The sequence below is a fragment of the Ascaphus truei genome, chromosome 1, assembly GCF_040206685.1.
Source record: "Ascaphus truei isolate aAscTru1 chromosome 1, aAscTru1.hap1, whole genome shotgun sequence".
Lineage (NCBI taxonomy): Eukaryota > Metazoa > Chordata > Amphibia > Anura > Ascaphidae > Ascaphus > Ascaphus truei.
Window position 1 is genome coordinate 510,200,501 of NC_134483.1, and position 26,094 is coordinate 510,226,594.

At 45.7% G+C, this 26,094-nt stretch overlaps 1 protein-coding gene across 3 annotated transcripts in view; it reads right to left on the reverse strand.

The window, feature by feature from the left end:
• HGFAC (HGF activator) overlaps nt 1-26,094 on the reverse strand; it is a 218,990-nt gene that overhangs the window by 12,523 nt on the left and 180,373 nt on the right. For 2 of the 3 annotated variants that reach the window (XM_075570181.1, XM_075570163.1), the window contains exons 11-13: nt 16,065-16,204; nt 14,858-14,998; nt 7,869-7,922 (exon numbers count right to left, since the gene is read on the reverse strand). In XM_075570181.1, coding sequence (XP_075426296.1) covers nt 7,869-7,922; nt 14,858-14,998; nt 16,065-16,204 — 335 coding nt within the window. The remainder of the gene's footprint in view (nt 1-7,868; nt 7,923-14,857; nt 14,999-16,064; nt 16,205-26,094) is intronic. The other variant, XM_075570171.1, reaches the window with a different exon arrangement.

Sequence of the window (26,094 nt, forward strand, 5' to 3'; positions counted from 1 at the left end):
ATCAGGAGAACCAGCCCATGGTGACGCATATGGTGATGCAGAACTAAGGAAGCGCTTGGAGTCTCCCTCGATTGCCACGTGTCAAACAGAAGCTGCCGCCGGACTACACACACCGTTTATCCCTGCCTGTATTGTTTGGACGTCTTGCAAGTAGGATTCCGGTTTTACACACCGGATCCGTCATCTGCTCTAGGGAATTTTATTGTTGTTTCATTAAATTTACTCCTTTATTATTTGTCAGCCTACCTGTCATTGTTTCATGTTTGTCTTGTCTTGTGTGTTTTATGTTTGGTCATAACACTGTTGCACTATGATTTTTCCTCTGCTCTCCCTTGCTTCATACATGTAATTCCTTGCTGGGGAGCCTGCAGTCCAAGATTGGATTTTCTTCTATTGGACGTTGGGTTCGGGGGTTTGGGCATATACCGCAGGGGACTCCACTGACAATACAAATCTCCTGGCGGTGAGCTGCAAGGACGTTTTCAGGGTAGGATTTTGACCGGAGCATTGTGCTTCAAGGTATCCGAGAATCTGACCTGATTCCCGGCAACCTTTTTGGGGCACCCAGTAACGCTGGCACCCCGCTGCAAAGCCACAATCTGAAAAGACTTTCTCCGCAAACCCCACCCTGAAACATAAAGCCCCGCAATCTCTGCTTGCTGGCACTCCTGGAAAGGCAAAAACACAACAATTCTTTGTCGCATATTTTCATACAATGCATAGTAATACATACACGACAGCCAGGTCCAAGAGCTGACACTCTAGGACCCCACCACGTGACTCATGGGCAACCACGAGAGCTGGACCTTTATTAGTGATCCTGGTTACCCCTTCACCGTCACACACGTCATAAACAACAAAGTTAAATGCTGTCACCTGCAAATGTATTGCTCTTACCAAGACAAAAAGGAGTGTTACAAGATATCATAATAAGATATATGCTAAAAGCCAGTTACTTGATTAATCAAATGTAATGGCATATTAATTGGAATGAGCCTTATTGGAAGCGAAGACCTCAATCAGATCACTATCATCTAAATCTCTGCCAATTTTATGTTCAATTGAAATCAATGCTAATCCAATCATGTTTTCTAGTGCATTGTATCATATTCAATGTGTCTTATACATCAATATACATTTAAAAAAAAATCCACTACTTACCTATATTTTGGAGATATGAATACACCAAGATACACAAACATTACCAAAAAAATTTTTATAGACGTATTTGTTAGGTGATAGTTAAAACTCATTAAGTTCTTAACCCAATAAAACATTTATAAAAATTCCGGCCACCTCTACAGTGTGGGGCCCAGAGCAGTTGCCCGGTTTGTCTTTTCTTAAGGCCACTAATGATTGCAGTAATCTCTGTAAAGACTAATTACCTATTTAACATTGGTGAATAACCAACCACCTCTTACTCAAGTAAGATACGAGATTTTGGAGTTTAAGGGGGCTATGCACTAAACAGTGATAAGTCATTTTAAGATATTGCGCTCAGCGTGATTCACAGAGCAGTGATAACAGGCTGTCAGGGTCGCCTAGACCTTCTGCCTAGCCATAGCTTCCTTGTCCACTGGGTGTGCTGCTGCCTTCTGTTGGCTCTGGGTTCCTCTGTCTGTCTGTCTTCTTGTTGCTCCTGTCTCTGTCCTTATAGCTTGCTTCCTGTCTGTTGCTTTTGCCTTTGCTTGAAGTCAGACTCCTTCAGTATTGCTCATGTCTTTGATTCCTGATCCGTTCCAGTATCTGTACCTGTATTTTGAGTCTGTTCACAGTAAAAGCCCTTGCTAGTAATCTGGCTTGTCCCTGTTTGTTCCTGCTCCCCGGTCTCAGTCCCTGCTCCCTGTTCTCAGTCCCTGTCCTGCCCCGCCTGTCCTGTTCCAGTCTCCTCGTTGCCGACCTCTGCTTGTTACCTGACTTCGCTACCTGCCACCTGCCTCGGACCCCTGCTTGTTACCTGACTTCGCTACCTGCCGCCTGCCTCGGACCTCTGCTTGTACCTGACTTCGCTACCTGCCGCCTGCTTCGGACCCCTGCTTGTGACCTCTACTACGCTTCCTCCTGTTCCGGCCACCGAGATCCTACCCGCCACAGGAGTCTCCCTTGACAGAAAGCAAAGGCCACTTCTGGATCCTGCTTCAGCAGACCCCATCCGCTTGGAGGAAGATAAGTACTTTTTTTTTTTTTTTTTTTTTAAATCCCAGTTGGGATCCTGAAGGTTTTGTTGCTGCAAAGGTTTCTGCAGGGTTTTTTGTGCCACTTTCTCCCTGAGAAGAATTCCCTTTTACAAAAAAAAAAAAACCCTCCCTGCAGTACCTGTTTTTGCCATTTTCAGACTTTCATTACCTGGACAAGAATTGTCTCTGCATTGTGGGTGGGCCACTGCAGATTTTCAGACTCACATTTCTATTTAAGACGGTTACTGTACCTTGATTTACTGCTTTCCCTGGTTGGACCACTGCTGTTCACAGGGTCCCCATTTCAAAAGACAAAAGTGCTCCCATTATTTTGTTGCTGCATGCTTTGATTTTCTTGCATCTATAGTTTTTCATATGATTGGTTCTAAGGTTTCAGGTTTACCTGCAAGTTCCCCTAAAGTATGTTTCTCTGCAACATATGATATCCCTACGCCTGATATCAAAGGTTTCAGATTTGACTGCAGGGTTCTCTGTCTGATATTCCTATGTCCGATGTCAAAAGTTTCAGATCTAACTACAAGTTTTCTCTGTATTAGTTTCCTGCTGTCTATGATATTTCTATGCCTGATATCTAAAGTTTCAGATTCAACTGCAGGTTTTCTTTGTCTATATGATATCCCTACGCCTGATGCCTAAAGATTTAGATGTAACTGCAGGTTCTCTCTGTCTGTATGATATCCCTACGCCTGATGCCTAAAGATTCAGATGTAACTACAGGTTTCTCTGTCTATGTTTTTTCCTTGCATTTATAAATCTCTGTGACTGATGCTAAAGTCTCAAAAGGTCAGCTCTCCTATCTTGTGTCTCTCTGTGTCTAATATTCCTGTTGTTCATTCTAATGCTTCTGTTTTAAAAACACATTTCCTCTTTACTGGTTTCTTGGGAAGTGTGGTCTCCCCATGTCTGAAATGATGGCTCAAACTCAAACAGTCTTGAGCAGTAAATGTGAACACAGTACCACTGATTCTTCAGAACTTCTCAAAGCAAGGAAGAAGAAGAAAAAGAAGGGAGGCATTACTGTGGAAGTTGCAGAAGGAATTAAGAATGAAAATTTAACCTCAGAGTCTGCATTTGATGAAAGAGATATGCTGCAGCTTAAGGCAACTCACAGACGTATCCCAAGAATAGTGGAAGAGAAGAAAGATGCCCCTACTCAGACGCTTCAAGCTGCACAGAAAGCGATTGATTGTCTTTATGGACGTTTAGATAAGGAGCAAGAAACTAATTCTGCACTACAGAGCTGTCTATCCTCAGCAATTGCTAAGTGTGTTCTCCAGGAAAAAGAAAAGCACCAGTTGGAGAGTGACCTGGATGTCATGTCAGGTGAGCTGGAGAAGGCATATGCTGATGCTGCTGAAAATCGGCGCCTCGCTTCTAAAAGTAACGAATTCCTGGAAAGTTCTATGAAGGAAATTGACAGGCTAAATACAGAGCTTAAAGTCTCCCAGGAGGACATTTGTTACTTCAAAAAAGAGATGGAAGTCGATCGGGAGGAGAGATGCTACTGTACTTGAAAACAGAGATACGTTCGATGAGAGACGCCTCTGAAGAGTTAAATAGTAGGTTTGAAACTATAAACCAAATGAGTAAGAACTTCTCTGTCCAAGCCAGTGAAGGAGATAAAAGACTCCATGAATCAGAAGAGGAGAACAGACTATTGATAGAAGAAAAGTCAAGGATGCAATTAGCGCCGGAGAAAGCAGAGGGTGACTGGGAAAAAGAAAAATATCAGTTGGAGAATGACAGGTTGATCTTGTCAAGTAAGCTGGAGAAGGCCTACGCTGATTCTGCCCAGTACCAGACTTTCATGGCTCAAGTTGATGCAGCACTGAAAGCATCTCAGAAAGAGGTTCACAGGCTTACTACAGAGCTGGAAGCCTGTAAGGAGAAGAGTTGCCACTTCAACACAGAACTATGTTCATTGAGAGAAATCTTCGAAGGGTTAAATATCAGTTTTGAAAATGTAACCCAAGAGTGCAAGAATCTCTATGTCCAAGTCAGTGAAGGAGATAAGAAACTCCATAAATTAGGAGAGGAGAAGAAACAGTTGGCCCAGGAAAAGTTAGATGTGCAGACAGCACTGCAGAATGCAGAGAGAGTGCTGCAAGAAGAACGTGTCTCCCTGGAGCGGCGCACACAAGCAGAAAATATGCTGCAGTCAGCTGCGAGAACTGCGTACACATCTGCAGGACACCAAGGAGAAATGGGTGAATGCTGAAGAAAAGCAGCGAGTTCTGCAGGAAGAAAGTTTCCAGACTGCCTACAAAATAAAGATGCTGCAAGATTATTTCAGTACCCAGTGTGTCCCCAAAGAACAGCATGAGGAGCTGAAGGCCACACTGAGCATAACCAGAGCCTCGCTGGAGGAAGAGCTAAAGCTAGCAGCTGAACACACATCTCAGCAACTCACAGCGCTGCAGGCGCAGATCGCTGAGCTCAAGACACAGCTTGCCAAAAAGGAGGAGAGAGAAAAGGTGTCCGTCTGTCAAGTGGCTGGCCTGACACAGCGCTATGAGGTCAAAATGGCCGATGCCTGCAAATTATTGGACCACACAGCCCGTGATAAGGTCCGGCTGCAGCTGGAGCTGGACAATGCCCGGGACGAGTACCGGCAGCTGCAGATCAGAAATGAAGAAGATTTAAGCTTTACTCTGAGTCAGCTGGGAGATATGGAGTCACGACTCAACTCCAAAGAAGCCGAACTGACAACTGCATTAAGTGTGAAAAGAAGTGCAGAAGGACAAGAGCTGAAAAATCAAATAGCTGGTCTTAATGAGATTTTAGGTGATACCACGAAACGGCAGTCACAAAAGGAGACCATGGAGCGTGAATTCTACAGTATGTTCCCACTTACCCATGTAAAAAGTCTGCACCCATCCTTGATGCCCACATTCCTGATGTCCATGCCTCTGCAATGGAGTTGAACGTATCCATTGGGAAGTTCCAGATTTCAAAACTAAAAGAGATATATTGGTCACAAAAAGAGACCACGAAGAGTGAACTCTGTGTCCCCACTGACTCATGTAGAAAGGCTGCACCCGTCTTTGATGCCCACGTTTCTGATGTCTCTGCCCCTGCATTTGGGTTGAACGCACCCATTCGGAGGTTCCTTGCAGCACACAATGTACCTGTGGAGTACCCTCTGCCCGCTGACAAACCACCAGAGGTGGGTCACCTTGAGTCCACTTTTCATCAAGGACTCCGGGAAGAGCCTGGAGGATCGTCCGGAGAATGCTCTCGAGAGGGGGGAGTAATGTCAGGGTCGCCTAGACCTCCTGCCTAGCCATAGCTTCCTTGTCCACTGGGTGTGCTGCTGCCTTCTGTTGGCTCTGGGTTCCTCTGTCTGTCTGTCTTCTTGTTGCTCCTGTCTCTGTCCTTATAGCTTGCTTCCTGTCTGTTGCTTTTGCCTTTGCTTGAAGTCAGACTCCTTCAGTATTGCTCATGTCTTTGATTCCTGATCCGTTCCAGTATCTGTACCTGTATTTTGAGTCTGTTCACAGTAAAAGCCCTTGCTAGTAATCTGGCTTGTCCCTGTTTGTTCCTGCTCCCCGGTCTCAGTCCCTGCTCCCTGTTCTCAGTCCCTGTCCTGCCCCGCCTGTCCTGTTCCAGTCTCCTCGTTGCCGACCTCTGCTTGTTACCTGACTTCGCTACCTGCCACCTGCCTCGGACCCCTGCTTGTTACCTGACTTCGCTACCTGCCGCCTGCCTCGGACCTCTGCTTGTACCTGACTTCGCTACCTGCCGCCTGCCTCGGACCCCTGCTAGTGACCCCTACTACGCTTCCTGCTGTTCCGGCCACCGAGATCCTACCCGCCACAGGAGTCTCCCGTGACACTGGCACTTTGAGCTCTAAAACTGGCTTTTTTCAAGAAATTTTTCTAAGTCCCACAAAGCTCGTACGATCAGTTAAATGCGCTGATTTCTGCCAGTCTGCTCGATTGTCAACGCTACGATAAGTGATCGTGCTTTAAAAATACGCCAAAAAAAACACGGCAGCTCAAGGCAGGCGCAAAAGGAGCAAGACTTAGAAACATTTTTTTGTTTACATTTTTGCAGGCACACCATCCATACAACATTCTGGCGGGTGTCCCCGGCTGACCCCATGGGTGTCACTGGGTGATCCCCAGGTGATCCCCGCGGGAGTCCGGGTTTCCCCACGGGTGTCCGGGTATCCCCGTGGGCCTGCGGTACCAATGGTGTGTCCCCCAAAAAATAAACAATATTTGTAAATAAATACACCCCCCCCTGCCCCCTAACACATACAATACAGTAATGGGCAAAATTACTATTATCCACATATGGATAATAATGCATTTGCCCAATTAAAATACATGAATCACAATAAATACAGTAAATACATATTACACTTACCTTTTCCAGACACCCAAAATGAAGGCCATCTTCATCCTTCATCCGTCACATGGTACGGTAGCCAATCAGAGCGTGGGAACTAAATCCCCAATCTGTTTGGCTGAAGTACCATGTGACGGCGCAATCTTTGTTTGGATGACGTCATCTTAAAGGCAAATGAAGCACAGCCTGTCAGGAGCCAGGTGCCATGCACCTCTACCCGCAGGCGCACAGCCCCCCTACCTGCTCTGATGGCCGCTGATGGGGTTCAGGACTCCCGCGCTCACACGCGCACTCCCGCTTCCTCCGCGCATGCGCGCGGCTCATCCTCACGCCGGACGGTGTTCCCACGTGCACGGGGCACGTGCGTGACACGCGCGCCATGTACCCGAGCTCCGTGGCAACAGGCACTGATTGCCCTCAGCACCCTCACCTGGCTTCCTTACTTTAGCCTATCACTGGCTCCGCACTGACACTCCCCCGGTTTCGCCTCCGGTTCGGATTGGGCCGCCTCACCTATTTAGGCTCAGCAGTACCACTGGCACATCGGCTGAGCATAAGCTTCCTGTTCCTGTGCTTACCTCTCGTATTCTATATAACCTGCCTTGTCTTGTTTGATCTCCCGTGTACTGACCTTGGCTTGCCTTTGGACCACCGCTTCTCTGGAACCCCGACCTTGGCTATCCTCGACCCTCCGCAACTCTCCTAACCTGAACTCGGCTCTCGGACCTCGACCATTCTACCTTCTCCTGCACCGACCCCAGCGACTAGTACCTCCAACGTTCCGGACCTCCTATCCTCACCTCGGCAAGTATTATGACTATTCTACTCTCCCTGCTCCTGTCCCGGCGAGATCAACTACACACACTCCAGACCGGATCCCCGTGCCTGTCGGTGGTGTTTTCTCTATTCCCACCTCAGTACCGAGGGTCTCGTCTAGTTTGTGGTGGGCACCGCGTGACACAGCCATTCTGATTGGCTGGCGTAATTTCTTTTCAATGACGTCATCAATTTTTTTTTTCTAAATCACATGGTTTTCATGGCCCAATCAGGGCCGTGGGAACCATATGATGAAAATGTGATGTCATAGGCCTATAAAAGCCTATGTCGTCTCATTTTTAAGCCAGTCGCCAAGGAGGAAGGACATCCTCGAGGAAGAAAATGACCAGGGCGTGGCAGAAGAAGATGGAAGAAGACCCCGGAGAAAGTAAAGAAGACCCCGGACAAGGTAAAGAAGACCCCAAGACTGCTGAAAAGGATTACAAATAGAAGAAAGAAGACCCACACTTGGATTGTAAGGGTTTTTTATTTTATGGTTACCTGTGGATTGGTTCGAGAGCTCCGGGTTCCCCGGGATTTCGGTGTGTGCGCCATCTAATGGTAAGTAAACAAAAGAAAAGTATATATTATTTTAACTTTTACAGGTTTTTGGGATTTTTTTAAATGTCCATTTTAATGCCCCTGAATTTATGTATGTCCCTATGGATATACATACATACATACATACATACATACATACATACATACATGGACACTGAATGGTTGTATTGTATTTTATTTTTTGATGTAATGTCATTGTTTTTTATGCTCATTTATTGTCCCTGTATGTAATGTATAGCTATATTTGGTAAACATAAAGGGATAATAAATGATTGTTTTGCATGTTTATTTATGTTCTTATGATGTTTTTAAAATGTATTTTGCAGCTTTGGTTAGGAATGGTGTGTTTAATGTAATTGTTATTTAGTTACATGTAATTTTGGGTGGTCTTTGCAATAGTTTATTTCAGGGGCTTGCTTTTTAATAATGGCTTATTTTTGGTAGTTAGATTTTGTATGATGGTGGTTACTTTGAAGTTGAATTATTTGAATTATTTTATCAATGGTTTGCTTTTAGGAATTGATTCCTAAAGTGCTGATTTTGAGATTCACATTTCATGTTTTCTTATATATTTACTTTTGCGATTATTAACCGCTAAGGTGATTAAGGGGTTAACTGAGATTTGAAAGTATTTGCAATGTATTTTTTTCCCAACAGAGGCCGTTTGATGACCAGACACTCATCACGTTGCCAGGGGGTAAGTAGAACTCTATTTATTTACGTTATTGATGCTGTTTTATGTGTTTAATAAAGGGCAAATAATCTATTATCCATATCTGGATAATAGTTATTTTGCACATTACTGTACTGTATGTGTGTAGGGGGGGAGGGTATTTATTTATTTAAATGTATAGGACAGGTTTATTTTTTTTACATATAGGGTTGGTTCCTTAGGTCTGTCGGGACCTCTGTAGACCACCTTAGGACTCCTCAGATGCCCACGGGTACAGGCTGCGGACTCACGGGGGACACCTGCGGGAAAGAACCGAGGGCCCCACAGCTGTGGGGGCCCCGCGGACCCATAGGGACCACCCGAGGGCCCCCTGACCCCCATTGAAACAACCCGAGGACCCTCAGACACCTGTGGGGCTGACCCAGGGGCCCCCAGACACCCGCAGGACTACCCATGGAGACCCCATTTGGGGCCCACGGTGACCCGCGGAGACCCGGGGGGACCACCTGGAGGACCACGGCGCCTGGCGGCGACCACCCAAGGCCTCACAGGCCCCTGGGTGACTGGGACACTGTGGGGCCTGCAGACACCCATCAGGAACACCGGGGACTCCCGTGGGCTTGGGGTATTAACCCTGTATGTAAAAGAATAAATTATGTATTTATGGTGGGGCACAGGGGGTGGGTTATATATTGTGTATTAAATCTAGAGATGTTTTTTGTGGGTAGCGGGGGTGGGGGGAGGGGGTATTGTCCCCAAGCCATGGTGGGTAGGCCTCCCGGTGGGAAGTGGTTGAGGGTGGTTAGGCATCACGGGTGGGGTTAGTGGGGGAGGGTGTTTAGGTCTCCTGAGTGGTGGGTGAGGGTGGGTTAACCCCTTAATGACTATAGCGGGTAAAGACCGCTAAGGTGATTAAGGGGTTAGGGGACATTACATTGGCTATTTTTAGTCTTTTGTATGTTTTGCAGCATCGGAGGGGACATGGGCAGGATGAAGATGAGGATGAAGATGGCCTTCATCGTGGGTGGAAAAGGTAAGTGTAATATGTATTTACTGTATTTATTGTGATTCATGTATTTTAAATGGGCAAATGCACTATTATCCATATGTGGATAATAGTAATTTTGCCCATTAATGTATTGTATGTGTTAGGGGGCGGGGGGGATGTGTGTTGTATATTGCAATGTTTATTGGGGGCAATTGTCCCCAATAAACATGCTATCATGCCTTAACCCCTTCATTTCCTTAGCGGATAGCCGCTAAGGTAATGAAGTTGCTTTAATATATTTTTTTATATAGTGTGCGGGAGCCACTATGGTAATGAAGCAGCATTACTGTAAATTTTAATAATAGTGTGCGGGAGCAGGGGGTCTCCTGAGCTGAACCGCATTGGTTTCTGACTCAGAGACCCCCTGCTTCCCGAGTTACAGGCCCCGGTATGGGGCATCGGTGCCAGTGTCGCCGCCATCTTTATAGCGTCCACGTCGCGTCTCCCCATACCGGGGCCTGTAACTCGGGAAACAGGGGGTCCCCGAGGCTGAAATCAATGCGGTTCAGCTCAGGGGACCCCTGCTCCCGTACAATATTATTAAAATTTACATTAATGCTGCTTCATTACCATAGCGGCTATCCGCTAGTTTATTGTTGTGTGTGTTTTGACAGTAGTGTAGATGAACCGCATTGGTTTCAGCCTCGGGGCCCCCCTATTTAAGGAGATACAGGCCCCGTTATGGGGTGCCGATATCCCCTGGAGAATTTAAATGTCCCGTTCACGTGATGCGTAAGCTTTGAAAGTGCAGGGGATACCGGCACCCCATAATGGGGCTTGTATCTCCTGAAGTAGGGTGTCCCGGAGGCTGAAAACAATGCGGTTCAGCTCCGGAGACCCCCTGCTCATAAACACTATTATTAAAATGTATATTCTTAATGCACGATCGCCTGTAACAGCCGTGCATGGAGATGCAGAATCTCCATGCAAATGTTACAGGAGGCTTTTTTTTCTATCAGTTATCGTACTTGAACTTTAAGCGCGATAGCAGTGGGGGAAAAAAAATCACGCACGATCTGGCAGATTTGAGCAAGTCCGATCCCGAATGCGCTGAAATCCTTACTGAATCGCGCCTCCGGCTTCACTTTTTAGAGGACGGTTTATTTTTTTTTCAGGCCAGCGCAAAAGCTCACTGCTTAGTGCATAGCCCCCTAAGGCCGTGCTTATAGTGCTGGCGACGGCGACGCAACTGATGACGTCACCCATCGCCGTCACCACCAGCGAAAGTTATCATTTGTGTTTTAGCCTGTAGCCAGTGATCTCACTAAAGGGGGCGGGCCGCACAATTTGATTGGTTTAGAGACAGTGACATGTGGCGACTGTCTCTAAAATATCAAATAGACCCGGCTTCCAATTTTCCAGACGCGACATCGCTCAGTCACCGTCGCGTTTACTATAAGCACTGGCGATGGAGTCAATTGTTTTGTTTGCGAGCGACGTCGCATCGCCGTCGCAAGGCACTTTATGTGCTGCTTACACCAAAGGGCTAGATAGCCATTATCATTAATACAAATTTGATTATATACACTGTTTTCTACATGCAAGTTTCTCTCTGGGCCCCAATCTTGTATTGTGCATACTGTAGTGCCAACGAGTATTCTAAAACAAATCTGGGGCAATCACCAACAAGACCCAGGTACATCCTGGGTACATCCTGGGATAAATGGAAAGATCCAGCGCTCCACGGATTTTAAAAGTTCAATTTTATTGCGCCATACACAACGACCGTTTTGACCTTAGTAGGTCTTTCTCAAGTGAAATGCCTTTTTCACTTGAGAAAGACCTACTAAGGTCGAAACGGTCGTTGTGTATGGAGCAATAAATTTGAACTTTTAAATTCCGTGGAGCACTGGATCTTTCGATTTTTTCAAGACTGGATGATTGTTACAGGTATCCCTTGAACCAGCAGCACTGGTAATACTATTATGTAAGTGTAGCCCCCTGTAAACAGCACAGGCTATACATATCTTTCTCCTACTGAGGTAAGTCCTGCTAAGGGCAGGCACCAGTAGTAATCATGGGTTTTCCCCCCTTCAAGCCCTGCCCTGAGTGATAGATGCAGGCCCCTGACTCTGTGGAAGGCATAAGACAGAGGGGAGGTCCTGTTGACATCAAAGGGGGTGGGGCTAAGACTATTTAGCAGTCCATTCCTGTAAGTGACAGTTAGTCTAGTCTATGCTAGTCTACTCTGGAGTCCGTGCTGATAGGGCTCTGGAGTTGTCCTGTCCTGGGAGTTGGAGTAGTAGACCAAGCTCCGTCCTGGGAGCAAGCGAGCAAACAAGAGAGAACTCTGGCCTATTACATTGGGATAGCGACCAATGCCCTCACCCGATGAAGGGGTGATGGGGAGAATTCATCCCCCCACCCAGAGGATACCCTCTGATGGGGGCAGTGGGGCATTGAGGCCCCATCACAGTCCATCCTGTCGGAGTGCACCTTGGAGGGACGGAGAAGAGGAAAGGCCTGTACGGAGTGGAGTGTCGTGTGTGCTGTGAAGATTGCTGTTGTTGCTGCAGTTGTTGTTGTTGTTGCTACTACTGCCGAGCGCGGCTCGAAACAATAAAGAGAGACTACCTTTTACTAAAGAATGTCGTGTGATTCTGGAGCATCCACCCTGGGACCAGGGGTCACTCTTCTATACGGGTCCTACCCCATACACTGGGAAGGTATAGAGGATGGAGGCGCTGCACCACCACTAAGAGAATGGAGGCTAATACCCCGGAAGCCTGGTCCTGTCTCCCCCACAACATCGCGGAAAGCTCAGGCTCTCCTGTTCCATGCAGGTATGCACCACCCAGTACATGTAATTCGCCCTCACACACCCTAGAGATGTCAGATGAGTCTAGGGGGGGGGGGAGAAGGGTTACATATGATTTATGGTGTGCAGCATATTAATAATTGGGTACATGCTGGGTACATGCTGCAACATTTCAGTGAAATTTCTGCAGACAGACTAATGGCCCATCAGATTAACAGCGGGGGTCCCTGGCAGTCCCATTCAAATTGATAATCTGACGGGCCATTAGTCTGTGCAGAAATGTCACTGAAATGTTTGCCGCATGTACCTAGCATGTACCTGGATCTTGTTGGTAATAGCCCCAGATTTTCCAAGGCAAGTTTAAGGCAAGTTTTAGAATACTCGTCAGCGCACCTGTATATTATTACACACCTTAATAAAACTAAATGGTCCGAGAGGTATTGTGTACACCCCTCCCCCCCCAGTTTTTTAAGTGTTTTTATTTTTTATATATTTTTTCCGCAACAATATTTATGCTTGTGTTATTTTATTATATTTTTTAGAAAATTTGAATGAAAGTAACATTTTTACTGTTATCCCATTCCTTAATTTATGGGGCTGCCTAAGATTGCAGCATTAAGGATCATCCTTTCCCTTCAATTTCCCTTTCCTGTTTAATTGCTTGAAAGTGTTGGCCTTTTGTAACTTAGTGAAACGTTTCGCAAGGAATCGAATTTGGGAAGAAAAAAAACACTTATAATTTTGCAGATGCCATTTGGACCGTGTTGCACATCAACATGAATAATGACATCCCAACATAAGCGGCTATTGATTTTAGGTGAGGAATTCATTTTTTTAATGCAATTCATTCAATTATTTTTCAGAAAGCAATTATTTATACATAGCTCCCTATGTATCAAGAGAACATTGGTGCAATTCTGGAGCACAACATCTGCACCATATCTATCATTGAAAACCTCTTATTGAAATAAATAGGATTTTTTCTTTGACACATTTTTACTCCCCCACCCTCCCCCCCCTGACTCTTGCATTGATACAGAAATCTCAATATTAAGTGTGTCAATTATCAAAGTATTTGGGGAATTTGTACCAAAGTTTTCCCAACTGCAAATTTAGGAAGAAAACGGGTATCAGATTTACCAAAGTAAAGGAATCAATGGATTTTTTTTTTTTTTGCATTAATAAATCAGAAGCCATTTTTTTTTTATCCACTTCTGCCCTAGTTCTGCAGGTGGAAAACTTTTGTAACCAGGTCCCCTCTAGTCCCCCGTTTCCTTTGTTTTCTTCTCCTTACCTCCACGCTGCGGTGGATGTGTCTGGGGGGTGCCGGAGGTTGCGGGGGTAAAGGCGGGGCGATTACGTCGCCGGCGGCTCCCATAGCACAGCGCCGCCATCTTGCGCATAGACGCGCATGCGCAGTAAGTGCCGGGAGTTGCGGCGGCCATGGACGATGTTGCCCATGCTCAGTGACAAGCGCGCGTACAGCGGCCAATAAAGGAACAGGGCTGCAGGACTACAAGCCGCATAAGACACTGGGGCTATGAGTCAGGTGCAGGCAAGCAGCCAATTGCACAGAAGGACCCTCCCTGGACCAGGATTGAACATTGCGCGCACTAGGGACCACGTTAGTCAGAGCTGGGACACAGAGAGGTGAGGGTGTATTGCAGGGCGTCTGTGGCCCTTGCACTAGGCCAGAGACCCCCCTGATAGGCCATAGCTAGGCCCCGACTCCCCTGCCAGTTTGTGGCTGCTACACGGACAGGCCCTTAGGCAGGGACACTGCCCCATTAGCTGAGTAAGCATAAGGGATACAGCTGCACACTGTGCAGCTCTGACTGTCTGTGATCTGGGACCAGATCACACTGAAAGAGTATTGAGACTATCTGCATGTGGGACACTCCAGCTGGATACCACCCACGTGGAGAAGGACTCGTCGCGGAGGCAGACACCATCGCGTTATCAGCAGATCCTGTATATCTATCAGCCGGCACGCGGGTGCTGGAGTACCCGGCAGGTATCTCCTTACCGTAATGATATGGTCATTAGTAAAGGCTATCGTTATTTTTTCCAGTGTGTGTGTGTATTAGTATTTTGGTTCCTGTGAGGGGCTCCTCCCACTACGTTGGGATCCCTCTCAGGTGGAGGCGCTGCACCTAGATTGTTGTTATATCACCCCGGCTCCCTGTGGCGGAGGCTTGGGACTTCCGTGAGCCAACAACTAATGGCAGCACCAGTAGATTCTTTACACTAGGGGGAAAGAGGGCTACACTTTTATCAATAACCCCTTTCAACTGCAAAACTAGGACAAAAGCCATTCACAAAATTTGCAAATGTATCACATGGAAAAATCCTGTTGCTTTCAAGAGTAACATATTTCTTTGATAAATCTGCTGCTGTTTTTTTTATGCTGCTGACATTTTTTAATAAATACACCCGTCCGTCTTACTTACTCTCTGCAAGATGTCCCCATCCAGATATGTGACAGCGGTAGTCATTAGGAAAAGAAATTCCCTCTCCAGGGAGGCATATCGTCTGGACAAACTGTGTCTTCTTAGCGCAGCGATTGTCTTTTCTTTTCAGTTTTATCAAAACTAAAGAAAGCAAAATAAAGCAGAAGAATGTTTCGTTGATATATTTGGGTCTTGAATTATCTGGAGGATAGCACAAAGTGAAGGAAAAAAAAACTGCACAGAAAGAAACAAATGTTTTACCCCCCAAAAAAGTTTTCAAAAAGCAGGACGCTCAGCTATGTTTTGGATTTCTCTTGATACTGACTTCTGAGTAGGAGGCATGGTGCTGTATTTTTTTTTAGGGTGCCCATTGACTGCCATAGTGGCTAATCATGCCCGTATTATATGGGCGTGATGTACCACTGTGAAAAAGGGGAAAATGTGTGTGAAGAGTGCTATTGCTTGGACAAACCGTTCGATGGGGTCATGCCACGTCGTTCGAGATGGCAGCAAAGCCATCGAAACTAGTAGAATCGGCCCCAGAGTGTTTGACTTTTGGCAGCCAATAAAATAGGAGAACGACATTTTCTGCCAAGTTTGATGACTTGAGTTATTGTGAGTAAAGATGTGCACATTTTTAATGTGCCTTTTTTGTGAACATTTTCTCAATCTAACTTGGCAAAAATGGTTTATTGTTAACCTTTGTGAAAATTTCACAAAAATGTGAAAACAAGTACCAATTGCGAAAAAAGTTCGAAGCAAGTTTGAAGACATACGCATATCTCTAATTTAAGAAGCCGGAAATGCTTAGCGGAAAAATAACCGTAAAATAAGGCCGCTACTTTGCTGACTCTACAGAAAAAGCAGCTTAGAACTTAGAAACTTGTAGTGGAAATCGTACTCGTTTTGTGAATTTTTGCAAACAAATATACATTACTTCAAGTACCACCAAAACATTTTATCCTCCCAGAATATTATATAGTCAATATTAGAGGACATTGGCCTGGTTGCATTTTATAGGGGTTCCTTCCTCCATAAGAATTCCTTTTCTTTATGTTGTGTAAATGACTAAAACGCTATTCGACACTTTGCTGTGGAGCCGGTCCCTCTTCGCCATTTATTCAAATGAGGCTTTAAGTTTCCCTGATAAGAGGAGATTGCTTCAGGAGGGCTTGTGATGCAATTGCTGTGTGTTGCATATACTCACCAATATCATGATCAGTGGGATTAAATACTGAATATCTGTCATGGAAAATATATCTGTCAACTTCAAATGTCTGTGTTACATCTGTTGACCGATTGAAGAAATGCTGTCCTAGGACCACTTTGATTCTTGTCTTCGTAGGACTGTAGAATGACAAACAGACTTAATTTACGTATTCTAGTGTTAACAGGACAATAGACGAACAATAGATGTTTTATCAACATCAACATATTCACACAATAATAAGCAAGATTGAACACTGTTTCCTTTGTGATACAAGAAATCATTAGCATGTACAGTAGATGCAGTTGTCCGGCTGTCTTGTAGCAGGTAAATTTAAAGGAAAGGAAATCTTAAAGTGAACAAGAAAGAGATGCATTAACCCCTTTAGTGCCAGAGGGTCCTGCCGTCTCTGAGGCTACGGCCCCCTCCGGCACTTCCTGACTGCTCCTGAGTAATCACATGATCATAACATCATTACAGTGACATCGACAGAAGGAGAAGCACCTCCCCTTCCGTTTAAATCATGGCCAGCACCCCAATTGGGAACTGATTATAATATACCCCTAGAAAACTAGCATTGAGCTATGATGCACAGGGTATGTCATTAGGGCCACAGGCGTGCCGGCTGTCATGATGTACCCTGCATATCTACTGCACCGACACACTTTATTCGAGCAAATACCCAGTATGTACCTGGCAGATACCTGGAATGCGCCGCTCCTCACCTCTGACAAGCCCCGTTGCGTTTGCCTTCCCAGCCTGGGTTCATGCCTGGCTGACGGGCGGCTGATCTGTTAAATGATAATGATTAGGATTTAATAGGCTGCAATGCTTCGCGTGTCTACCAGATGGCATAAATTCATGAATTGTAATGCAGTATATATATATATACACTGTGCAGTATTGCAGCCAGCGGGAATAAAATGCTTCAATCCCTGCCTGGAAAATACCTCAATGCACTCGGGCAGAAAACAGTCACAAACCTCAATACACCCGGGTATACCCGAATTCGTGGGACTAGCCGAGCTCGAATAAAGTGTGTCGCCAGTGTATAGGGCACTAAAGGGTTTAAAGCACAAGGCACATGTATGAACCTTTAATGAATTTGGTTCTGTTCCTCATGCATCCACATCATACAGTATGCACATGAGCTACACTTACCTGTAATGACATGGCACAATGACAAAGGAGGTTTTGTATCAAAGTCTTCTGCCTGCAAAGCTATTGACTTTGATGCATACGGGGGAATATTCAATAAACTGCGTGTTTTGTCAAAATATATATTTTTTATCAAATGTACTGTATAACCACCCAAATGCAAATAACAATTTGACGTGATAAAAATGTTATGCCAGATTCCTTAAGAATGATATTTAATTACATAATTGTTGAGAATTATCAGTGAATATCTAATTCTGCGAATTTGGTTCGTTTGCATTAAAAATTTGCATATCTAATAGAATTGCACAGGCAGAACAATATCATAACTTAAAATAATTTGGCCATGCAATAAATGTTCAATAATAATAATAATAAAGGCGAGACTATACATTTTTGTGTGGAAATACAGGTGCACCGACGAGTATTCTAAAACGTGCCTTTAGTTTGAAACTGAATGGGACTGCCAGGGACCCCTGCTGTGTTAATCTGATGGGCCATTAGTCTTTCTGCAGAAATGTCACTGAAATGTTGCAGCATGTACCCAGCATGTACCAGTACTCTCCGACGAAGCGCCTTTTAAGGCATGAAACGCGCAAGAGGAACGTTTTTACTTGTCTGCACCATGTTGTCCCTTATTGAATCAAGAGCTTTTTTCATCGGACATGCTGAGCCCCGGATTAACCCCTTATTTGCACGGCTGTGCTCCACTTCCTTTTCCCTGCTGGGACCATCTATCTGCTGACTTCACGTGACGCACGCCAACGGAGAAAGAACGGGTCAACTTTTGTGAGTAACTTACCATTTCTGGCTTATGTTTTGCCTGTTGCTGGGACATTATACACAGGGTTCCAATGTGCTTTTGAGACGAAGTCCCCATAGGAGGTGAACGAGTGGGATTGGCTTATTACCCTACACCCACAGCACCTACCAGGACTTTATATATGCTTCTCATCATATTAGTGCACACCCATGTGTACCAGCACTCATTGATATCTTGGTTACCCGTATGATGAGCTTTCTTCAATCAAGTTATTCTTTGAACTGTGAATGTGACTAGTGGCCTAATTCATTGTAGCACTGTATATTACAGAACTCTGTTCTATATGTTTACCCTGTACCTGGGTCTTGTTGGTGATAGCCCCAGATTTTCCAAGGCAAGTTTTAGAATACTCGTCAGCGCAACTGCACCATTATCGCACTTCATTGAATAGGTCCTATAGCTCCCACAGTGTATATGACTAGGGGAGACTAGATATGAAGGTTATAAGGAACATGGATATAAAACGAATTGCCTGAATATGCCACTTTTGGCAATCCTTTATTGAGAAATGTATCAGCTTTGAAAGTGTATTATTGATCTGCTGAGTGTAACTTGGCATAAGATCTGCTTTGAGCCATTTATCAATCCTTATCCTTCAGGATATTTAGAAGAGGAGATTTCGTCTCAATTGCTGATATTTTATATGTGGCTCATTGTAAAAGACCACTTTAAACAGCTAAACAAAATCTAACAAAAAACAATGTAGACATTTTTATTGACATACTTTGAGCCATATCCATTAAACTCCGATATTTCCAATGCAAAATTGTCCCAAAACAGAATGTAATTTGACAAAGTAAAAATCTGCCATTTTGCTCATTCATTGGGCATTCTTTATGCATCAAAATTGATTATTTGACATCTCATTTGAAAGCAGCACCGCCCGGAAAGTCAAAGTAAGAAACGTTCCTCCCTGAGGCATGTGAATTTGAGTTTTTATGGGAATGAAACAGAAAGAGAGAGACAGAAATAGCCCATAAAGTACCCTACTGCACTACCTAAAATTCATAGGAAGTATCAACTTTTTGTGAGTTCATCTTTCATGTCTTGCCTTCAAATACTTTCTGGGCAAGCTACTCGCATATCTGAACAAGCTCCCCGCCCCTACCACACACAGCACTTATCATCTGAGATATGACTACAAAAGATTATTCATGGTCCCAAGGTTCAACAAAGTATGCAGCCGCTCCTCCTTCTCGTACCGTGCACCCCACAACTGAAACAATCTACCGAAGACTCTCACAGCCACCACCAGTCTAAGTTCTTTAGAAACTAAAGCTGTCTCACATTTGTATCTGGTGAAATAATTAAAGCGCAATGGAGTGCAGGACACAACGCCAAATAGTGAAGCAAATTCAACAATATATTATAGAATTAAAAAGGGGGTAATATATCTGCGTACATGAAAAAAGTTGGTAAAAGGCATGTAGTGTGTATCACACTGTTTACCACTCGGCAGCTGTTAACTGTAGAATCGGGTGCTTGCTTCCCTCTGCTGATGCAGCTCAGTTGATTCTGGGGCAGGACGTCAGTCTTTCACTCCCAAGGGGATTTCCCTTCATGCAGCCAGGTTCAGCAGCTGGTACTGGGGCTCGGTGAAATCGCTCCTGCTTCCTGGCCGATATGAAGCTGCTCCTGTACCTCGGCAGGTGTATCCTCTGCACAGAGGTTAAAACGCAGCTTGCTGGGGTGCCCTCAGCGTGCCGCGATGCCGCTCCGTCGCGGGACGCTGTGTAGTGACGTCACTGTCTACACAGCAGTGGTGGATTCAATAGGGAAGTTTGAACAGTCTTACAAAGTCTCTCACAAGTGTCCAAAACAGCACACAGGATGAAATAAAAACAGGACAGGCCAATACATAGACAAAGGCCAATGTAGGCAGATATAAGGCAATAGAATGTTACATCCAACTAGTTTCGTAGAATTAACTACTTCTTCAGGGAATAATTAGGCCATTACCCAGAGGTCTTAAATACCTCACATAGATACCTTATTGGTCAACCAATTAGGGGTAGACCAATCATCTATAATAGGTAATGGTCTGCGTGATAGGGAAGATGTGTAGTTTACTTTTAAAACAACAACTTTATTAACAACAAAAAAAAAAAACAATACCTATTTAGGTATTGTTTTTTTTTTTTTTTTGTTAATAAAGTTGTTGTTTTAAAAGTAAACTACACATCTTCCCTATCACGCAGACCATTACCTATTATAGATGATTGGTCTACCCCTAATTGGTTGACCAATAAGGTATCTATGTGAGGTATTTAAGACCTCTGGGTAATGGCCTAATTATTCCCTGAAGAAGTAGTTAATTCTACGAAACTAGTTGGATGTAACATTCTATTGCCTTATATCTGCCTACATTGGCCTTTGTCTATGTATTGGCCTGTCCTGTTTTTATTTCATCCTGTGTGCTGTTTTGGACACTTGTGAGAGACTTTGTAAGACTGTTCAAACTTCCCTATTGAATCCACCACTGCTGTGTAGACAGTGACGTCACTACACAGCGTCCCGTGACGGAGCGGCATCGCGGCACGCTGAGGGCACCCCAGCAAGCTGCGTTCTAACCTCTGTGCAGAGGATACACCTGCCGAGGTACAGGAGCAGCTGCATATCGGCCAGGAAGCAGGAGCGATTTCACCGAGCCCCAGTACCAGCTGCTGAACCTGGCTGCATGAAGGGAAATCCCCTTGGGAGTGAAAGACTGACGTCCTGCCCCAGAATCAACTGAGCTGCATCAGCAGAGGGAAGCAAGCACCCGATTCTACAGTTAACAGCTGCCGAGTGGTAAACAGTGTGATACACACTACATGCCTTTTACCAACTTTTTTCATGTACACAGATATATTACCCCCTTTTTAATTCTATAATATATTGTTGAATTTGCTTCACTATTTGGCGTTGTGCGCTGTTTTCTTTTGTTTCCATTCTCTTAGTGTGTGTGGGGTGCTGAGCCACCCCTGCGTTTACAGCTGCAGACGCCATTATCCCCAATACGGTTATGTGGCACTTATTATTTAATGTATAATTATCTCACTGTGGGAGTTGTGGTTTAATTTTTTTTTTAAATTTTTATCACTAAATTGATGGTATAGTCACTGCACTGTATATATTTATACATTTACACTTTATAGGTAGTTAGGTAGTAGCGCACAGTTTTGTTTTTTGTTTTTGCAATGGAGTGCAACCTGTTCAAAACAAATATACTAGTGAAACCTAATAAAACTAATATTGGTGCTCATGTGATAAGTGAACAAATACCTCACACGTAGTGCAGGAGAGTATCTGGTCACGTATGGCTTTCTCTTAAAAAATGCATAGAGAGAACATAGCGTGATACAGTTTATTACACATGCATATATACTGTAGGATAAGGAAAAAGGCAGACTCACATTTTCACAATCACAAAATCGCATTGAGTGCTATAAGAGCACATTCACGCCTCTCTGGGTTGTCCGAAAACCACCGGAGTGGAGAGTCCTTTTGTTGTACAGCCCATGCCTCTAGCTCGGATCCTCCGATCCTCATGGTTAATGGTGCCATCGTTCGCACTTCCGCATCTGCGCGCGCTGCAGGTACGGTGGCTCGCGGAGCACAGGGCTCTTCCTCGTCGGCTACGGAATCCTCAGAGGGTTAAAAAAACCTACGCGTTTCGCCTTCTGTATATTAACGGCTTTCTGAGGAAGCAATAGACTGCAACCTGCTCAAAACAAATATCTGAGGATTCCGTAGCCGACGAGGAAGACTGGCCAGTCACTTGATAAAGAACTGATTGAAGTTCAAAACGTTGTGTGTGCCACTAAGAGAATACATTTCTTTTTGCAAATCTGAACTTCTCTGGATCCTCTACTTACTTCCATCCCGTTTATGACATTTCTCACGTCTTCCACATCTCTGGGAGCAATACGCCTGGAGCGCTCCCGGAATGGAGTTGGTTGTTCAGACGAATCGTGTGTTCCGCCTACAGCCCACATCCATCTCGCTAGTAGAGAACACTTCGCGGCGTTCTTCCAGCTGAGCACTTAGCCGTCTTTTCCAGTCTTCGAACAGGGTCGAATCTCCGAAATCAAACTGTAGTCCCTCAAACTCTTCTCGTGCGGTAGCAGTCTTCACATGCGATATAGTCTCCACGGGTGTGACCGGTTAGATCGTGCCCAGTCTCTGCCTGAATTTAAACGGCACTGGATGCGGTGAGATGTTTTGAACGGACACCGTGATTTTCTCCGGAATAGTCGAGGTCCATTCCCTCATTTCTGGTACCATCTTGTATCCTCTCTTGAGGTCTTCCGCTGGGGTGGTTTCTAGAGAGATATATGTGTCTGCTGCGTCTCGCCCCCAGTACCTGACCACGGCTGTCATGTGTCTCACTCCCCCTGGTGGGATCTCTACCAATCCTTTCTCGTGATTGAAGATCTCCCTGTATTCTTCCTGTGACGCAACTTTATAACATTTGTCCTTGAGTGCCTGATGGATCTGCAGAGTAGATAGGGATAGTTCACCTGCCTCCTGGAGGTATCACAGACCTCACTACATCAGCATTAGTTCCCAATATGATGAAGCACTCGGGTGTTCTTGCGGCTCGGGACCGACCAGAGCTTCCACTCTCATGGGGTGAGCTCGATTGGTATTCAATTGCAATATGTTGATCCGCACTGCTACCACTCCGTCGATGGGATAATCCTCCTTGCTGTGACCCCACAACTTTCTCTTTTCCGCCAACTGTAAGGGCAGGTAGCTGAGGTGTTGGTCGTAGAATGCCTGGTAAATAATGGTCACCTGGGACCCAGTGTCCATTAAAGCCGACTCTTCCACGACGACTCTTATTATAGCGGTGGGTCCTACCATGCTGTAGGCATCTTGTTGGAGGGTCTCTTCCGCGGGAGCCTCCGACTCTTCTTCACCTTCCTCGGGTAGCGCTGGGAAAGAAGAAAGTGATTGCTGTACTTGTACGGTGAAGGACTTAGCCCTAGTAGTGTGTTTTCTGGGGTTCAGGCAGACCCATACGACATGGCCGGCCTCGCCACAATTGAAGCAGCGATAATTGGAGCAGTTGCCCGAACCGCCGGGTGACCTGGGAGCGGACGCAGGCGCCTCTGAGGTGGAAGTGTCTTTCTCACTTTTGACCTCCTTGGCTCTTGGCACCGGTACCTCTTTGGTCTCTTCCTTGCGAGAGTCTTTGACCTTTTTGGGAGTGTGAAATCTAGGCTTCATGCCGTTTCACCACTTCCAGCAGATCTTCTAGCGTTGGTGGTTCCTCTTGTAATAATGAGCACCTAATCATTACGACGATATGATTGGTAGGAATAGCCCCACGCAGGAATTGTTTTCGGCGATACTCATTTACTTCAGTGGCCTTGATGATGTTGCACGAGCGTAGGTCCCACAGAATCAGCTGGATCCGCTGGATAAAGTCCGATAGATCTTTCCCGTCTTTTTGGCGAAGTTGTTAGTACTTAGATAATAGCTCGCTCTCATCATCTTCTATGCCATAGATCCGTGTCTGTGACGCCATCAGCTGCTGCGCCGTGGCCTTAGATGTTAATCCTTGTACATTTGTAGCATTGTGGAGGCAGGAGGTATTAGACATTCCATTATCCTCTGTCTCTTTACAGTGTCGGAACAAGCCCATTCTTCAAGAACCTGTAAGGTGTAGTCCTTCCAGGCTTCGAAGGCCTCCTCGTCGTTGGGAGTAGGTTTGACCCCTGAAAAGATTTTCAGTATGCGATACGGCTGTGGGGGTTGGCATTTGGTTTTGTGGCCGCCCAGCTGCTGTATGGCTTTTGCCAGCATTTATATATCGGCCGCCCGGTGGGAGATGGGACTACACCCACTCAAGCGGCAATTAGAACAGGATATGACACTAGTGCCGTCCCCACAAAGACTCTCTGGGGGCGAGGAAGACATTCGCATAGCAATCTCTTGCAACTTAGTACGAGAACTGAGGGGTTCTGACTTTACAGGCATTTCGGGGTACAATAGATAACGGGACACCTGTGACTGAGTGCTCCAGAGAGACTTAAGCTGGATGGGCCTCTTTCTTCTATTAAATCGTGTCCCCCAGTCACTAACACTGAGCACCACGCTTCGTCTGTATCTTTGCGACGGCCTAGGATTTTTGCATCCTGTAGGCATGGGTACAGACTCAATAGTAAGCATATATCATAGGAGGAGGTGTTAACGGGAACTTATCCAACAGCAAGCGTTTGTATAGGCGGGACTTGTCTCTTTAGCGCCCATTCATAAACCTCCTGGCGTGAGGGTAGTGATAGAGCGAGCGACATAATTTATACTGAGTTCGGGCACCCCAGAATCTCAGCAGCACCTCCAAATGTAGCCCTGTTACCCTCTAACAAGAAGGCTACTGGTGCTGCCGCTACCTGTCTGGTTACCAGGAGATGCAAAGAAGAGGGGAGCGCAGGTTCCTGAGGAAGCAATCTGCGAAACGCTTAGTTCCCTGCCAGTGCGTGCGAAGTGTGTCCACTATCAGCCACCATATTCGCAAAGAGCTCTCCACAAGCGGTCCTGTGGTCGGACGCGGTTGCAGGAGCACATCGCAAACCGGACGACTCGAGGCGAGCACAGGAGCTGATTAGTGCTTTATTGAAGAGTGAGTGTTACATTTACTTGTTGTTACAATAAATCTTGTATAAATTTGACCTGCGTCTCTTCCGGGTGGGAGGCGGGCGGTTCAGTGGGCCTGCAGGCAGAGCGGGAGGCGGGGCTAGCGCGCCACGTCATGGCGCCGACGTCCCAGACTGCCATTGGCTTCTGGCAGTTACGTGACCGGCCCTGCGTTTCCCTCAGTGGGAAATCTAAAATTTCCCTGTCGGCTGAAATTCCACACGCCTCCGCATGCATGCGGAAGCGCCGTCTAAAGCCGCGCTGATAAGGATAATGTTTCCCCTCAGCGCGGCTCAGCGTGCCTCAGCACGGTCTTTTTGACCATGTCCGAGGCCTTAAGGTTCTTTTCCAGGATCTAATGTGCTATTCATTATCACTGTTGTGTTTCTAGTATCTGTAATTATACCAGCGCTCCCCCTCTTCTTTGTATTTATTGTTTCCAAGGATCTTGGTACCCCAAGAGTGGCCCTCAGTGGCAGTAACCATAGGGGTCTACTGTAAGGTAGTATTTGTGTATTTATTTTATTTAATTATTTCTCACATCAGTAAGCACCCCGGTTTTCTCTTATAACATTGGTTACCAGGAGGTCTGAGCCCCGGCCACTGGGAGCCTCGGGTATACTTATCTTGCTGTGTCGTGGTGGGGGGCAAATGGGGTGGTGTGGTGGGGGGAGAAGAGAGAGAAAGAGAGAGGGGGGGGGAAAGGGAGAGAGAGAGGGGGAGAAGGGAGAGAGAGGGGGGGGGAGAAGGGAGCGAGAGAGAGCAATGGGGGGGAGAGAGCAATAGGGGGAGAGAGATGAGGGGAGGGGGGGAAAGAGATATAGAGAGGGAGATAGATAGAGAGAGAGAGAGATATATACACAGAAACACCGACAGTCCCTGAAACACCGACAGTCAATGACACACCCGCTCCCGTAATAGCCACGCCCCCTGCTCCTGCTCTAAATATGTTGCAGGACAGTGATCGCTCATGCTTGAAGAGCTGGTGACATCACCGCTCTCCAAGCATGAGCAAGCTCAGAGGCAGCGGGGCCGAACGCCTTACATCACTAACATTCATGGACTATTTAACACCTAGAACACACAGATCAATGATCGCAGAGGATCACAAAAGGCCCCCAATAATTGCACTCTAAATAGGTGACACGAGCAATAATAGTGTCAGCTCAATGAAAGCCAAAATAGCCTAACCCCTAAATGGGGTCAACCGCTAAGGTCACACTAGAGTACATCAAAATAATAAAGTTTTATTAAACCAATAATTAATTAAAACCCGACGAAAAACCATAAAAATGCATAGATAAACTCCCCATGCGTTGGATGAAGGAAAGCAAGGTAAGTCTCTGTCATTATTTGTACGTGTCTATGTGGGTACTGGGTAATTATAGGATGGGAGGGGAGCTCCCTCACAGCATCCCTGCTCAT